The sequence below is a fragment of the Amblyomma americanum genome, chromosome 5 (assembly GCF_052857255.1).
Source record: "Amblyomma americanum isolate KBUSLIRL-KWMA chromosome 5, ASM5285725v1, whole genome shotgun sequence".
NCBI classification, from domain to species: domain Eukaryota; kingdom Metazoa; phylum Arthropoda; class Arachnida; order Ixodida; family Ixodidae; genus Amblyomma; species Amblyomma americanum.
The window spans coordinates 187,697,231-187,713,116 of record NC_135501.1 but is presented as its reverse complement, the minus strand read 5'-3'; the positions used below and the strand labels follow the sequence as shown (position 1 = coordinate 187,713,116).

Below are 15,886 nucleotides of genomic sequence, written 5' to 3'. Positions count from 1 at the left end.
CACGTCGAATTTCCTGCCCGCCGCGCGCTTGCCGTGTTCGACAGCAAACTCCCAGCCTTGTAGCTATTAAGGTGCTTGCATATCGGGCTAAAACTGCTAAAACTACAACGCTTGGAGGCAGCAAGAACAACTACGGTGAACCACAACTCTCGTGCCTTTAGCAGCGACAAAACGCTGAAGCTGGTGATACTGATGCCGATATAGATAGCAGGAGCTCGCGGTGGAGAAAAAAGTTGACGATGATGATCATAAGCTGCGTCCTCTGGCGCCATCCATGGGAGGCTCCTGGAAGCTCCTGTGCACATGCGTTGCCTCCGCGATCAAGCGTGCAGTTTGCTCGCAGCTGGAGCTGATCGCGGAGGCCCCGGCGCGTGCATTTCGAAGGCTATTCCCACGTGGGTCGTTAGAAAAGTTTGAGTACATCCCTTACACGGATATTATTTTTTGCTAACATTTCCTTCTGGAAAACAGGGTGCGGCCCATACACGGGGGCTGCTCTTACACGCGTTTACACCGTATTTTCTCTCTGAAAAAAGCCCTGTTTTAGGTAAAATGTGCATATGTAACGGCCTTGAGACACAACCTATCTGGGCTCTCTTAATTTAATTTTTGCAGGCCCATTAAGGGGCCTTAAAACACATTTTATGAAAGCTTGAAAACTTGTCACCAGCTCATTTTATGGACTTCGGTAATTCAGATTAGTAGAGTATTTTGGACTTGGTTGAGGAACTGTCACATGCCTCTAGGAACGTGTGCATGTTCATGAAAAATACTTTGGACTTTGTGACTGGTGTGAGCACTGGTGCGGCGGCTCATTGGTTATGGTGCCTCATCTTGAAAACAAAAACCAGCACACACGGACGAAGGACAAAGGAGAAGGGTAGACACTACAAGCACTGTCTCGCAACTAGGCTTTATTGTGTAGGGATGGATATGTAAGAACATCAACAAATGTGTGCATGGCGCCTGGCTGCTGACCTGAAAGGCGCGGGTTCAATCCTGGTCTCGGCGGTCATGTTGCGATGGAGGCGAAATGCTAGAGGCCAATGACTGCGTGACGTCAGTGTACATTAAAGAACCCCAGGTGATCGAAATTATCTGCAGCCCTCCACTACAGCGTTCCTCATAACCTGAGTCACTTTAGGACTATAAACCTCATAAAAACATAACCAAACCAAAATTTCCGACTTTTCTGTACCTCATTCTTTCCGCTCAAATTAATGACATGCTGTGCTCTTCCTTTCGAAGTGGCACTCAAAATATCGTCATCAGTTTTACTGGTTTTTCACTTTGTATCCATTCGCCATTCTAGTGTGCGTCGCAAATGTGACCAACACTAGCGTTGTACTCGATGATAAACGTGCATTTTAGAGACTCCTAGTGTGCATCTCGAACCTTGTATGCATTGCCTGTGCACGTGGATACATTTCATAATTACCGCTCCTAAGCAGACCATGACACACGGCAAAAATGTTGTTTTTTTTCCCCCAAGGAAATTTAAGTTCTCTGTAGTTCACAGATTTATCTGACTGATTATTCAGGCTATTTTTGGGCCTACAATTGGCAACTGCAGTACCAACAGAATTTGAAAATTACCCCTCAGTGCTTGTGAGGCCTTTCTGATTGCTTTCGGCATTTTTTGCTGCTTTGGAAGCAATATGTCTGCTGCAGCACTACAAGGTGTTCATGGTGCTCTGCTCAGTGTTTTTTTTTTTTTTTTGCTCATGTGTGAGAGCCGATTACTGCTGGTTTCAATGTACAGCTCTGCCATCTGCTTGTCTTCATGTCACGAAAGTAGAAATAGTGCTAGATAAAAGTACAAAATCAGGGTCAAGGGCTTAAAATTAAGCACACGAAGTGAGAGCAGTTCTCTTGGGCTAGAGTGATGTGCAGCATGAACTGAATTTCACCTTGCCTGCACCAAACCATAGGGTTGTAACAACTTTCAAGGTGCAGAATTTGCCTGGAGAGCAAACTCTTCAAATAAGGTTTTGTTTGGCTAACATTGTCTACGTTCTGGGTCATTGCGAGTCCATTGTTGCCTTGGTGGTGGTCTCTTCACATTGGTGTGTTTTGCTAGCGTTCATGCGGGGCACTCGAAAGAACATGCCACCGCTTTCCTGCAGGGAGCTTCTATGTGTGCCGCACAGCACAGAATGTCTACAAGAGCAGCAAGCGCTTCAAGATCCAGTGGCTGAACAATGAAAACGAGCCGGATATTTATGCTCCTGACTTCTACGATAACACGGGTGAGCTCCCTTGTCGTCTTACAGGGTGGGCTTTTTGAAGCGAGAAGCTTCACTACGCTAGGTAAAGCAGTTGTGCAGGTCGGAGAATGACCTTGAACGATCTTCAGCTCAACCACGTTATCCGTGTATGACCATATGTGGTACAGCTATGGTGTCGAACCCATCACCTTTAGTTGACATTTGACCTCTGACCTTTGACATTGATCTTTGGGTTGACCTTACGAACTTCTGATGGTGTGATGTGAAGCCACGTGGTGACATGCGATGGGGTATCGTAAGACCATGTGATACCACATAATAGTCACGTGGCCGTGTGTGTATACAGAACAGCTGTCGCGAGCGTGTAGCGGAGATGTGATGGACGACCCTAGACCACATAATAGTCACGTGGCCGTGTGTGTATACAGAACAGCTGTCGCGAGCGTGTAGCGGAGATGTGATGGACGACCCTAGACGCTTAGTAAGTGTCCTTGCTTTTCGCTGAATTCCAGTGTTAGCCAAGTTAAGCCACTGCCAATTTTTTCCCTTGGAACGTTACACAATGCATCGGTAAATGTAGATGGCCTTGTGGAATTCGCCTGACCCTGGTGATTTATCTGTAATGAAGTTTCTTTTCCTTTTAGGCTTGTTTTTGGGTACTGCAGCTGAATTTCAGCTGTGATGTTACACATAAGGTTGGTATTGGGGAGAGCATACAAAAACAGTAGTGCTGTTACTACTATATCGTTTTAATCCACTCCAGCTCCTGGCCCAACAGCGAGTTAGCAGCTAATCTGTTGCCGTTTTTGTATGCCTCATGTAGCAACCACCTTACCATGACATCGTAACTACTGTTCAGCTCTTGAAACCGAAATTGCATTAATAAAGAAATTCAATTGTAAGTTAATAACTTTGTGCTGGAAAATTGCACATGTCTACCAATATTTAGTAATGCTTTGCGCTACACTACAAAGGAAAAAAAAACGGAACGAAAAACTTGGCGCATCTAGTGATGTGCAAGGTACTTTGCTGGACAAAGCCACTCCTCTCGGGCATTCTTCGCATCTAGACTAGCTGACGGCTCATAAACTGATGCTACTCACTAACAGGCTCTTCTGGGGCAGTGATGTCTTTTGAACACATTGCTCGTTCTCCAGCAGGTGCATATGCCAAGGATTCAGGCTTCACTCAGCTGATCTGGAATTCTTGTATTGTTTCATACCCCGTGTTTCTTCTCCATTGCGCGTGCGTGCGTGCATGAATGGGTTGGGGGTGGAGAGCGGGTAGCCATGCTTTTGAAGCATAGCCGCAAGGGCATAACGGAACTCGTTTGAACATACATTCTTCAAGCCTGGCAATAATGATGGCAGGTCGCAGATAGCCCGACATGCAGCGTGCAAAAAAACACATTCTGCTGTTGAAGCTCAAATTTTTTTTGTTTTTTTTTTCTTAGGAGCATGAGCAGTCTCTAGCAAATATTATGCATATGTCTTGTGCGCATATTGTAAGTTGTGGTGCAAATTTTCTTCGGGTACTTGCTTCGTGAGCTGCTCGTTATTTGCTATTAATTCCTGCTTTACAAACAGTGCTTATATGCTGATGTTCTTCCTCATATTTTCTCGGCTGCTGACCCGAAAGACGCAGGTTCGATCCCGGCCGCGGCAGTCGAATTTCGGTGGAAGCGAAATTCTAGAGGCCTGTTTACTGTGCGACGTAAATGCACGCTAAAGAACCCCAGGTGGTCGAAATTTCTGGAGCCCTTCACTACAGCGCCCCTCATAGCCTGAGTCGCTTTGGGACGTTAAGCCCCCATAAACCCATAAGCCCAAACCTCAGTCAAGGCTTCTGATGAGCTGAACACGTTTAAAAGGCTCTGTTCATCTCATCTCTCAAGGGGGGACATGGTGATGGGAGGCGTAATTTTTAATTTTTTTCTTGTAGAGCATTGAAATCTGGCATGCTTATTGGGGAGTTCACTGAATGCTTAAGTACAGATTTCACTACAGCATCTTAAATTATGCTTCATTGCTCTACCAAACTTGCTGAAAGCCTGGCATGACAACAAAACTTGGTATGAGCATACAGTCTATCTCAATATTTACTGAAAGAAACGATTGATGCAGTAACATTCTTTAAGTGTTTATAAAAAAAGTGGCCCGATTTTTTTCTACACAATGTTATGTCCATGCTTGCATAATGCACTCATTATCATCATGTGAAATTAGTATCGGAGCAAAAAAAAATGACAATAAATTGGAAATGTAGGAACATCACTGCATAAAGAATTCATAAAGCAACACAATGCAACATATTGCATGAAAATCCATGAAGCCATTGTCATGCTGTACTTTCCGCAAGCGGGATAGTCAGGCCAAAGAATACTTTTGAGAAAACTGGCAGTTTCACGAAGAATTCTGCCAATGTTTTGCTCTCTACGCTTGGAAAAGCATTTTTTAAAATCGCTCCTGGGCTGTTTTCAGGGAAAATTTTTCGGAATATAATTGAAGAGACTTACAGATGCTTTTTTTTTCTTTGAGATTTTTGCGACCAGTTTGTCTTGTCATCTGTCCAGCTGAACATTCAATGAGGCTTCGTCAAGTTCAGCTTAAGGAATCTCCTGTATACGACGTAAGGTGGGCAGATTTGAAGTGTGAGCTTCTGTGTGATGCATCAGAGATGCAATGGAGCACCGATCGCAACCGCGCAAAACGACGAGGGACAAAGAGCAGAAAGCACAGTACAAAACGCGGAACTTCAACTGTGCTTTCTTCTCTTGTACTGTGCTTTCTTCTCGTTGTCTCCCGTCGTTTTGCGCGGTTGCAATATGCACTACATTGTTAACCACCAACTAGCCTGCCTTTGCCTGTTACATCAGAGGTGAATTGGCATGCTTGGAGAGCTGTTAACTCGGTGGGAATGGAGAGTATTTGTTTTGTGCTTTGTGTGCGATGCAAACTGACCTGAAATTCTTTCCCCTGGCTGCCATGGCGGCGTGCAGATTTTGAGTGCGTGCTGACCAACCTGCGGATGCGGCGTGTGGACCGGGGCCACTACCTCTTGCCGGACGAGGAACGCAAGCGCACGCTCAATATCCTGCAGAGGGCCCTCAATGTGGAGAATGGTATGGATATTCCAGATCCTCGGCAACTAACCATGGACGGAGGTTTGTATTCTCGGTACACTGGTCCACCCGTTCCTTCTTCCAAGCTGCTTCCTCCCTCTTCTTCCCTCTCCTCCTGCTAATGTGATGTGGTGTGGTCTGTGTGTGTGTGTGGTGCGTGTGTCCAGTGGTTTCCTCCTTGCCCCCTCCCTTCCCGATTGATTCGTGTCTGGAGACGCCTAGCACTTCCTGCTGCTGCCGCCGCCGCACCCCCTTAGCTGGCCTCCTTTGACTATGCCTCGGGTGCACCTGGTCCTTTGCTCCCCTGGGGCTGTGCCATTGCTTTTTGTTCATCCTGCTTGTGGTGGAACCCCAACCCGAGTATCTGTGAACGCCTGTGTCGGATTCTTTCAGGGCTGCAGCCAAAAGTAGCGGCGACACATCCGCCCGTCTTCTTCGTCGGCAGCCTTGGTTATGGGAGTAAAACAGTGCTCTGGGCGGACTTCGTCTTGACACGAACGGGGAAGGGGTCCATGGGGTTCCCTTTGTGGCACCTTATACTGATTGTTCGCTACAGTCGCTGGTTTACCTGCCAGCATATGGACGATGAAGGAATAACTGTAGCTCCGTTCAGCATTGCGTCGCTCCGGTTTTGAGTGGAGGAGTCCTTGGGAAAGGGTTGCAAAATGTAGTCCTTTGGGTGAAGAGCAACTTTTTTAACACCAGAACTGTAGTGTGCCATGCTTGAAAGAATTTGCCAATACCAAGGGATATGCTTACACCTTTTGGCTGCAGTCCGAAAGAACTGTGGATATACTGTGAGCTTGAAAGATCTTGCATGAATGTGGCATGACATCGGTGTGTTGTTCAGAATTGAATACTTGAGTCGTTGTTTTCTCCTGTTTGTCCCTTTGCGCTGTCCATTACAGTTGCCCTGTGCTCAGGTTTAACAGCTGGAAGTTTCTGTGTTGGGTCAGTTGCTATGCTGCTTTGTTAGCGTTGGGGTCGTTTGCTCGTGCTAGTGGTGTCGGTGTGTCTTGCTTGATAATTCGAATGGTAATGGTGAGGTGGGCATGTCGTTTGGATTTTCACGTCGGAAGAAAAAGGGCTCTGATAAAATCTTGCATTCTTTTTTTTAGTCATTGGCACTCAGTGTCTTGTTAGTGTGATTAGCTGGAAAATTGCGTGCATTAAAACCAGCTAGGCATAGTTTTCACTTGCACACAAACAAGCGGAAAATCTGCAAAACGCATCTTTCATGCTGCTAGCGTAGCAGAATTGGTACGTGCAGCTGTTTTCTTTTGAAGTAGGCAAGTTTTTGCAACAGTCTTGCTTCTTGCTTACAACTGCTTTGCAGGTGTGTCTCTCCGCTGTTTGGGGAATGTACAGGTTTTTTTGCCTCCATATTGTGGGCTTCCTCTTTATACAGCTCAAGTGTATGATTGTCTTTGCTTCAATGTATGATTATCTGCAAGTGTTTCACAGGCACATGCGAACAGGTTTCTTTGGAGCACTTGGGCTGAAAAGAATTACTTGTGGTCTTCAATACTTCTTTTATTTACATTTCATTTCTCGTCCAATCTTGCTTCCGTGCTACGTATTCGACTAGCGGTTTGGAGGTGTCCGTTCTCCTTCTCCTTGTTGGAAAGAGCACAGGCTCTCCGGGAACCTTGTGATGCATGCTTCGATTGGTGAGTGCAGCGACATGGATTTGAGGGCAAAGCACTTGTCCTGTTTGGAACCATGTGTGGTTTGGGCATCCCGGTGGCGTGAAGTTGGATGTCAACATTGGGAAGGCTGTCCAGTTGTTTTTTTATCTCCTCCTGTTCTAGGCTTTGTGGCAGTCTGCTGGCTTTTTCCAGAGGTCACACACTTCTCTTCTGTTGGGTGGACAGTGTTTACTGAGCAGGGTTGCCTGTGTTTACAAGTAATTTGAGAAAAGCCACACGTGTTACTCTCACTCACTACTTTTACTAACCCCCCAAGTCTTGGTGCCACTGAGCCCACTGTGGCTGTGAGTTGTGGCAGGCGTATTTTAACTACCAGCCCGAAGTGGTTAACGCCATAACAAAAGCTGTTGCTTATGTTCTGTTGGCTGCAAAAGTTTATAGAGCATTGTGGCTGTTAAAAATTTGAATTACCTCGCAACCTATGCATGCAGTGCGAAAACAAATGGTGTAGCCAGCAGTCAGTTACAAGCTGCAGGCCAAGGTTGCAAGGAAATCGATGCTTCAAAGCTCCTGCGTCTTGTAAAAATTTGCAGTCAACAGTGCAATGCCAGTGGTAATGCATGCTGATTTTGTTTTTTCTTTTTCCTGCCTTGTCAATGTCTCTTTGATGACTGTTGTTTGAGTCAGTCAGTCAGTCTTGTGTAGGAAGGATAACATGCCGATGAGCTTGTTTTGAGCGACTAGTAGTAGGTCGGTGTGAAAGCCTCCCTTGCATTTTGTTCCTCTTACGTAGTGCATGGCTCTTGGCTGCAGTTGTGGTTCTCTAGTGACATATTGGTGGGTGCTTCACCAAAGTTTCTCTTAGTGATTTTTTTTTTTTCCTTCCTGCACTGCTGCCACCTTTAGTGTTAACTTTTTGAGCCTTCTGTGTGATTCTTGAGAAGTGAGAGAAAATACCTCGGGAGAGCAAGAACAGTGATGACTTGGTACAAGTCTTTTGTTGTGTATTCAACCATTCTTGTCCCCTGAGTTGTTTTGTAGCTGGGTCTGTGGCAAACTGACTAGCCCACTTGGTACTAGACATATTTTTGTCAGGGGTTCAGATAAAGGAACTTGCCAACTTGAATATCATTTTTTTTTGTCCTTGCTCTTTTAAGTTACTACTGCTATTAGTTCTAACATTTAATTTGGCATAATGATAAATGACAGGACATGTTTGAACTCTCCACTTGCCCTTGTAATCTCAGCTTTGCTCCCATCGTTGTCTCATGCACCACATCTTCAGTTGAGTCAAAATGTGGAAGTGTTGGGAGGCTTTGGGTACCAGATCAGTCTATTCAGAAATGCCTCACATTGGTTTGCGATGGAATTTCACGTGAGCAAGTTTACTGTTTGGAGAGTAAAAAGCAAAATCTCTGCAACTAATGCCAGACTGCAGGAAAGAAAGGGTTAATCTAAAGTTGGCATTCAAGACAACGCAAATGCTGAGCGGGAAGAGAAGTTAAATTGCTTAAAGGGGCCCTGAGCCCCCTTTGAATGTAGGATGTTGGTGTATTTTGTTGTGAATATTTTAGGTAGGTTACATAGTCTTTTATGGGGCACAACATCAACATTTACAGAGTAGTCTTTTTCTCCCCCCCCCCCCCCCCCTTTTTTTTTCGCATACACCCACATACTCCACACCCATGATGCCTTACCCTTGTTATGCGAGGCCCTGCCCAGCAGGACCCTGCTACATGTAGCCTTGTCCTCAAAGCATCAGGTTAAGTGGAAGAGCAAAACATTAATAATGTTATAATTTTCGTTCCTTCACTCATGCTGAACATGGGAAACATTGTTTTGAGACATCTCGTCAGGGCACTTGCAGACTTGATGGTGTTTTTTGCGGTCAGTGAAGAGGTGTTTCAGGGCCCCTTTAACAACTACTTGATGGTTATTATGCTCTGTTCTTTTGTTGTGTGTGTGTGTGTGTTTGTGGGTGTCTGTGTGCCGTTTTGTGTTTGAGATGCTGTGGTGCTCTCATTTCCCACCTCACTCCGTCCGGCCACCGTCTCGGCTGGAACAGTGGATGTGTCCTTCGTTGGCAAAGAGGAAGAGGAGGAGCTCTCCGAGGTCTCACCTCCGACCACAAACTTCCGCAGTCGTCGGAGAACCAGCCAGAAGGAAGACATGGACATGATGGAGGAGGAGGAGGAGGACAATGAAGACTCGGACTCGGGTTAGTCTCGGGAGCTTCTGGATTGGCCCGGTTGGTGGCCGCAGCTTTGCTGCAAAGCGCTCTTTCGCGCTTGGAATGGAGTGTGTTCCACACGGCAGGTTTGGTCCTGCAGAGGGCAACTCTGGCAGTTTTCCAAGGCTTGTTCATTTGAACAAACGCATTACCTCTCACTGGTGCAGAGTGAAAAAATAAAATTCAGGCTTGTGTTCAGTCGTTGTGGACACATCTTTTACGGGGTCATTTCTCGCGGTGTTACTTTCGCCATTGTGTGTGCTGAAAGTTTCTGCCGGTGTTTTGCAACGGCATGTCAAAAAAGCACACAACCAATCAACTACGCAACTCGCATTCTGATTTAGTTTTTCGTTTAATTTTTTCTTTTTCCATCTTAAAATTTGTTTGCTTAGGGGTATCAATTTTCATTTGAAGTGAAGAAAGGCAGCTGTAAAACTACATGCAGCGATAGACTCGAAACGTTCGTAAAAACGCGTGCATTGACCTTAAAAAGTTTTGTGCCATTTAATCGCCTCTGCAGGAGCTGTTTTGTGAGTGAAGGTTGCAGGATTCACGCTTGAGTCTTGACTAGTCATTTAGAGTGGTTGTAATTGGAGCACTCAGTTTGGTGCCTCCAGAAGACCAATATATGAAGGCTTTAATGTGCAGCCAAAACGTGGAGGAGGAGGAGGCCAGGGCACGCATTTCTTTGGACTAGGTGTTGTTCAGATAAATTCATTGTGATATAGCGCACTGCTGCACAGCGTTAGGAAAACTACAGTTGTTAAGAAATGGAAGCAGGGAAGTGGTGGCATACAAAAAGCAGGAAACAAGACGCATAAATCCGAAGTGAAGCAGTGTTGTTTTTAGAAACAAGGAAAAATTCGACCTTGCTGCCGAAGGAGAGGTGTTGCTCACACCACCATTCCTTCTCTTTGTGTGCAAGACTCTCTGAATACTTAATGATGGCACAGTGGCTGTGGCATTCGGCTGCTGAGCAGAAGGCCACAGTATTGAATTGGGGCTGTGGCAGCTGCATTTTGATGGAAGCGGTAATGTAAGAAGCCCATGTGTGCTGTGCAATGTCTGTGCATGTTAAAGAACCCCAGGCGGTCGAAATTAATTTGGAGTGCATTACTATAGCAGTCCTTAGACTACCGTATTTACTTGAATGTAACGCGAGTTTTTTCCCATATTTTTTCTTCTTAAAGCCTACCCTCGCGTTATAATCGAATACCGCACTTCGATTGGCCTGAAGCAGTGCCGCGGTGCAGCCATTTCAAGCAATCAGCTTGGTTTCGGTTTCCGCAGTTTAGCGATCTTATGCTGGCAACATGGGTACCACAGAAGCCAAATCCTCATCCATCCAAAGTCAGTGTTGTTGTTTGTCATTTTTTGTGTTCGTTGCGACCTCGCGCTCAGTTCGTCATTGCACCGTGTTCTTGTGGCGTCGCTTGCGGTGGTGTATAGATTCAGTGCGCACGATGGCAATGCGTCGTGCTCAATACAACGGTCATTTTAAGAGAAAAAGTGATCCTGTTAGCTGAAAAGGTCGGGAATTCTGCGGCAGCTTGAAGACTTGACCTCAACGAGTCAACCATCCATGGATGGCGGCTGCAGCCAGAGGTGCTTTTTAATTGTGCGCCCGACCACAAAGGATTTCGAGGGCCTTGCCACGGCCATCACGTCGAGCTGCAGAAAAAAGTGGCGGACTTAATTATCGAGCAGCACAACCGTCTCATGAAGGTCAGTGTCGAGCTGATCCGTTGGAAAGTTAGACATTGCTCGGGAGATGGGAAGTTCAGAGCATCTCGAGGCTGGGCCCAAACGTTCATGAAGAGAAATAGATTCTCTTTGCGGCGAACAACATCGATGCGGCAGAAGCTACCGGGAGACTTCGATAGCTAAAAGGACTCCGTTTCCAAGAACTCGGCCTCCTGACGCGAGGAAGATGAATAAACATGTTGGGCACGATGTCTGTTAAAGGTACTTTGTTTTGCGTCCTTAAGCCTCGCGTTGCATTCGTGGTTTTATTTTTTCCCGCTGGGCAGCATGTAAAGTCACCCCTCGCGTTATATTCGTGGTCGCGTTACATTCGAGTAAATACGGTAACTACCACATGCCGCTTCGGGACGTCAAACACTGCATTCCACCAGCCACCTGTCTTGCAGTGGGATCAGCACCAGCCAAGGCTGCAAATCTCGAAACTGTGGTTTGCTAAATCTTACATCGCGTTGTGTTGGCAGACGCTTGTTCACTTTATTTCATATTGCGGGTGTGCTGCGACGCGACAGGGGAGTTACGAAATTGCCTTGTGTCTTATAAAAAAACGAGCAAAAAACTGCATACTGTGTGGTTTACTGGCTTTTCTTGCTGTTTGGTTCAAGACACTGGGAGGCGCTCCAAAGGTGCCAAGGGCCGACCTGTGGGCACGCGTGTGAAGCTGAAGGGGAAAAGAGGTGAGTCGACTGCGTCTGTGATAAGTTAACCTTGCGGCATGCCAGGTTAACTACCAGGCGCACCTCTCCTGTAATCATTAAAATGTCTCGCTCTGGTGGGTGTGGTTGCTTATGGCGTTCGTGTCTGTTTTCTGGCATCAAGCGTCGAAGACAGCCTCATCTCCGAAGTGGGGTTCAAGCGCAGCAGCCATCGAGGCCTTGAGGCCCAACCCCAAGGTGGCCCTCCTCGAAAAAGACCCCTTCTTTGAAACACCCAGGTAATGCCCAAGTGCGCATCTGCACCTGGGATAAATACTTTGTGACCAAAGTGTGTAGCTGTAAACGTGCGTGAATCTAGTACTGTACCATCAGGTGAGAGTCAAACCTGAACTGTGACTTTTCATATTCGGGTTTAGTGAGCAACTGGCATGATCAATATTCAGCTTTATTGAGCAACTAGCATGGCTCACATTGCTATTAAAAGGTCGTGCAAAGTGTGTATTCACCAAGCAGTCTCAAAAGAGTGTTTTGCTATAGACCATTTACTGCGCACAGTTCTTCCGTTTGAGACCAGATGGCGCCATTATAGGCCTCGTAAGTCGCCTGCGTGAACGGAGCGACGGAGCAGTAGAAATATCGCAGGTGGCTACTGGATGTGTTCTTTCTACGATTTTGCGGAAAGGCAGAAGGTGTACATGCTGTGTCGCGGATTGCAAGAATTGCGACGGAGAGTTAAAGGTGTGGTATGAGATCGTTTGCAAGTTTCACGGCCCCAAACTGCACACAGACGTACTGCCCTTGTTCGTTTGCCGTGCACCCTTTCCGAGCGGGCGAATGCAGCAAACATGTCCGCCAGCGCTGGATAGCTCATATAGAAAGAAAGGTTTTGATCCTGGAAAGTAAGTAAAGGTAAGTGCACAACATAGTAGCTGCATGAACAGGCCGTTCCGCCACCGAAACCGTGGCGGCATGCTGCCCATTGCTGGCGGTTGTGTCTATGTGTGTAGCGAGATCACATTGCTCAAAGTTGTGTGGAGATGAGTAACAGGAGCGCCAGAGGCCGAATCAGAAATCGAAAAAGACTACTTGCACTCCTGCATACCGTTACTGTAGATTATGCAGTGCACAGCCGTATGAGCAGACAATGCTTACCCTCAGTCAGTGTATTACATGCAGTCTTGGTGCTACTGTTTAACTTCGCTCCAAAAAGCATGGTTTTTGTGGACCATATTCAGAATAACGCATTTGTGTTCCGGCTGCTGGGGGGGTAGTTGTCCCTTCCTCGTGGTCCATGTGAGTCACTAAATGTAACCTCGCAGGCCAGCGCTCTCAGTGAAGCTCATTACTTGCCACTGATACCTCGAGTATTTTCATGTCCACATATCAAGCAAGGAGTGTACCACAATTTTGTTTGAGGCTGACGTAACTGTGAACTTAGTGTAGCATAAACGTGTTGCCTTGCATGGGCACATTATTACATATATATAGGGGAATCCTTCGAAACAGCTGCACGCCAGCTAGTGAAGGCTGCTTGATGCATGGTGCTGCTGCCTTGATAGTTAACATTTGTCTACATATTTATTTTTGTCGACTTCCTATGTTTAACAAATCAATGAAAAATATTTTACGTTGCCGAAGCACCGTTAGCAGGTTGCAAAGAACCATTCATGTGTACAATGTGAATGTGAAAACTTCAAAGTGATGTCTGCGTGCATGTACCCACTACGAGACAAGGATATGTGCTGCCTCAAGAGCATTAAATCTTGCTGTTTTAGATATTAACAATCAAAAAGTATTCAGCGGAAGCAAAGCAAGCATTCAGGTGATCCAGTCGATGGTTCGGAGAGGCGGAATGCTGAGCGGCTCTCAGTGACATGAAGCGTTATTACATTTTCATGCCTCAAGTGATCAAATTAGGGTTATGGGTCTCGGCTGCTGACCCGAAAGACGCGGGTTCGATCCCGGCCGCAGTGGTCGAATTTCGATGGAGGCGGAATTCTAGAGGCCCCAAGTACAGTGCAATGCCGGTGTACATTAAAAGAACCCTAAGTGGTCGAAATTTCTGGAGCCCTTCACTACGGCGTCCCTCATAGCCCGAGTCGCTTTGGGATGTTAAACCACCGTAAAGCTATTCTAATCAGAAGCATCTCTACTCGAAGTTCGAAGTCCGCCACGTGGTCCTTTGAGGGTTGTATCGGAGATGGCATCAGCTGATGTTACCAACAGCCGCCGCCACTGTCGGCCAGCGTCCCTCGACCCGCGTCGTCGCCCGCAATTGGAAACTTCATGTCTGGGCCGCTCGCTCGCGCGCAGATGCCATCGAGAAACTGGCGGCCTTCCTGTCGGCTTTTTCTCTCGAATCGCTCGCGGTAAGTGATGCTGATGAAAGCTGCACGGAACCATGGCCGACGCCGATTACCAACTTTGCCTGACTGCACGCCGGCGCACGGTCTGTCGCCGTGCTACGCTTATCGCCCGTTGTCATATGAGGCGCCAACAACCACAGATCTTTGTTTTCCGCCCTGTTGCCTACTCTTTTTACGCATTTATCGACGTTGCAGGCTCCCCGCTTCGACTTTGCGATTGCTCGCGCCGCTGAATTTGTCAAAATGGTGGCACCAAAACGCGACTGAAAGTGGCGCAAAATTCAAACTAGCCAATAAGAAGCGCCAGTTCTGCCACGTTCTACAAGTCAGCCAATCGCGAGGCCACGTCTCGGTTTTAAGAGCGTTAGCTCTTGCTACTCGCATTTGAGCGTTTCTTGTCCGTCCGGGATTTCAAGATGGCGGCCGGAAATTGCAAAATGCGACCCCCCATCACGTGACCCCACATGCAGTTGTCGCGCCGGTATGGCGGCCGGTTTACCGCTATTCTGGCGTTCCGCTATATATGTGTACCGTCTGAGCGGGTGCTGAGACTGGTGCCATTTGGGGTAGCCAATGGTGACAACATTGTGCACCCGCTTCACGTCTCAGAGCGTTTGGAGTGGTGGCAAATGAATTGGCAAAGTTGTTAGTCGAGTTGAAGCCTGGTGTGTGAGGGATTCGTACTGACGACCTTTGACCCTCAAAACCGTATTGGAGGCGACCTTCGGAGGGCCATAACGGGTGAACCAGTGGTCGCAGAGGGATGCAGGTGGTATCAAACAAATCGTTGTTTCGTGATGTACACTTTACTATCCCAATTTGTCGAAAGCATAGGTGAAAAGAACTTAGCTAACACTCTTCATTTGATGTCCCATTCGTGAATCATTCTTTAACTATTGTTTTGGGTGCTTTTTTTGCCTTTGAATAGGCTCTGTGGCACTGCATTGGCACGAAAGAAAGCCGGCAAGCTGCACTATCAAGCTAGACCAAACAGAGCACATTATGCTGCCGGTTTTAAATTACACAGGCATAGAAAACGTGCATATTTTGGTGCATTCTTGCGAGTTCCTGTGCTGTGAGCTCACATGTATAGGAAAATTTCTCAAAAACTACGCGAATCCCGGGCTCCAAACTATGCTTGTCGGTGGAAAAGAACTTCTCAAATCCGAATGTCAATGTGGCAAAATTTAAAATTTTGATATTTTCGCAATTTTTCAGCTTTTAAGGGCCCGTATCCCCTCTTAAAGCTGTTGCATCTCTGTCGTGTACGGCAACTCAAAGCTGGCAAATGATGAAAGTTTGTTAAGTAGCAAATTTAGCAAACAAAGCAACACTGATTGAAGTATCTGGTATAATTTGCATTACAATTTCAAATTTCAACACTGCCAAGTCCTGGGCGTTGACTGCGATTTGGAACAAGCTGATATCGACTTATGCAGTTTTTTACTGTTTTGGCTGCTGCATTCCGCTCACTTTAACTGTAGTTGAAAGCTGCGAGTGACTGCAGTTACTGGCTTCACCATCTGTTTGTCTCTGCATGAGCATAGCCTTTCACAGTGTGTGTGGAAGTGTCCTTTGCATGCTAGTCACCACTGTGTCCCTCACTTGTTTGGCAGCCCCGAACCGGTGTCGGTGTCCACTCTGGCAGACAGCAAGCTCCTCATCCGAGCAGTGCTTCTCGGTGATCATACTCTGCTTAAGAGCTTCCTGGCGGACCACGACCGCATGTGCTCGGTGAGTGTTCAACCCATGGGGGGAGGGGGGTAGCAGCAGCAATGGGAGTGCGGCAGCAGCATTTTTCCTCCTGGCCACCTAGTGTTTTTTTTTGAAGAACATGCAGAGGTTGATAGCAGGTCAAGCTGCTGGCATTTATTT

General features: G+C 46.8%; 1 protein-coding gene across 3 annotated transcripts in view; it reads left to right on the top strand.

Annotated features, from left to right (window-relative positions):
- The window catches only part of LOC144133235 (poly [ADP-ribose] polymerase tankyrase-like), a 74,267-nt gene that overhangs the window by 10,284 nt on the left and 48,097 nt on the right, over nt 1-15,886 (top strand). For 2 of the 3 annotated variants that reach the window (XM_077666143.1, XM_077666144.1), the window contains exons 6-11: nt 2,127-2,249; nt 5,227-5,391; nt 9,064-9,216; nt 11,595-11,666; nt 11,809-11,923; nt 15,628-15,745. In XM_077666143.1, coding sequence (XP_077522269.1) covers nt 2,127-2,249; nt 5,227-5,391; nt 9,064-9,216; nt 11,595-11,666; nt 11,809-11,923; nt 15,628-15,745 — 746 coding nt within the window. The remainder of the gene's footprint in view (nt 1-2,126; nt 2,250-5,226; nt 5,392-9,063; nt 9,217-11,594; nt 11,667-11,808; nt 11,924-15,627; nt 15,746-15,886) is intronic. The other variant, XM_077666145.1, reaches the window with a different exon arrangement.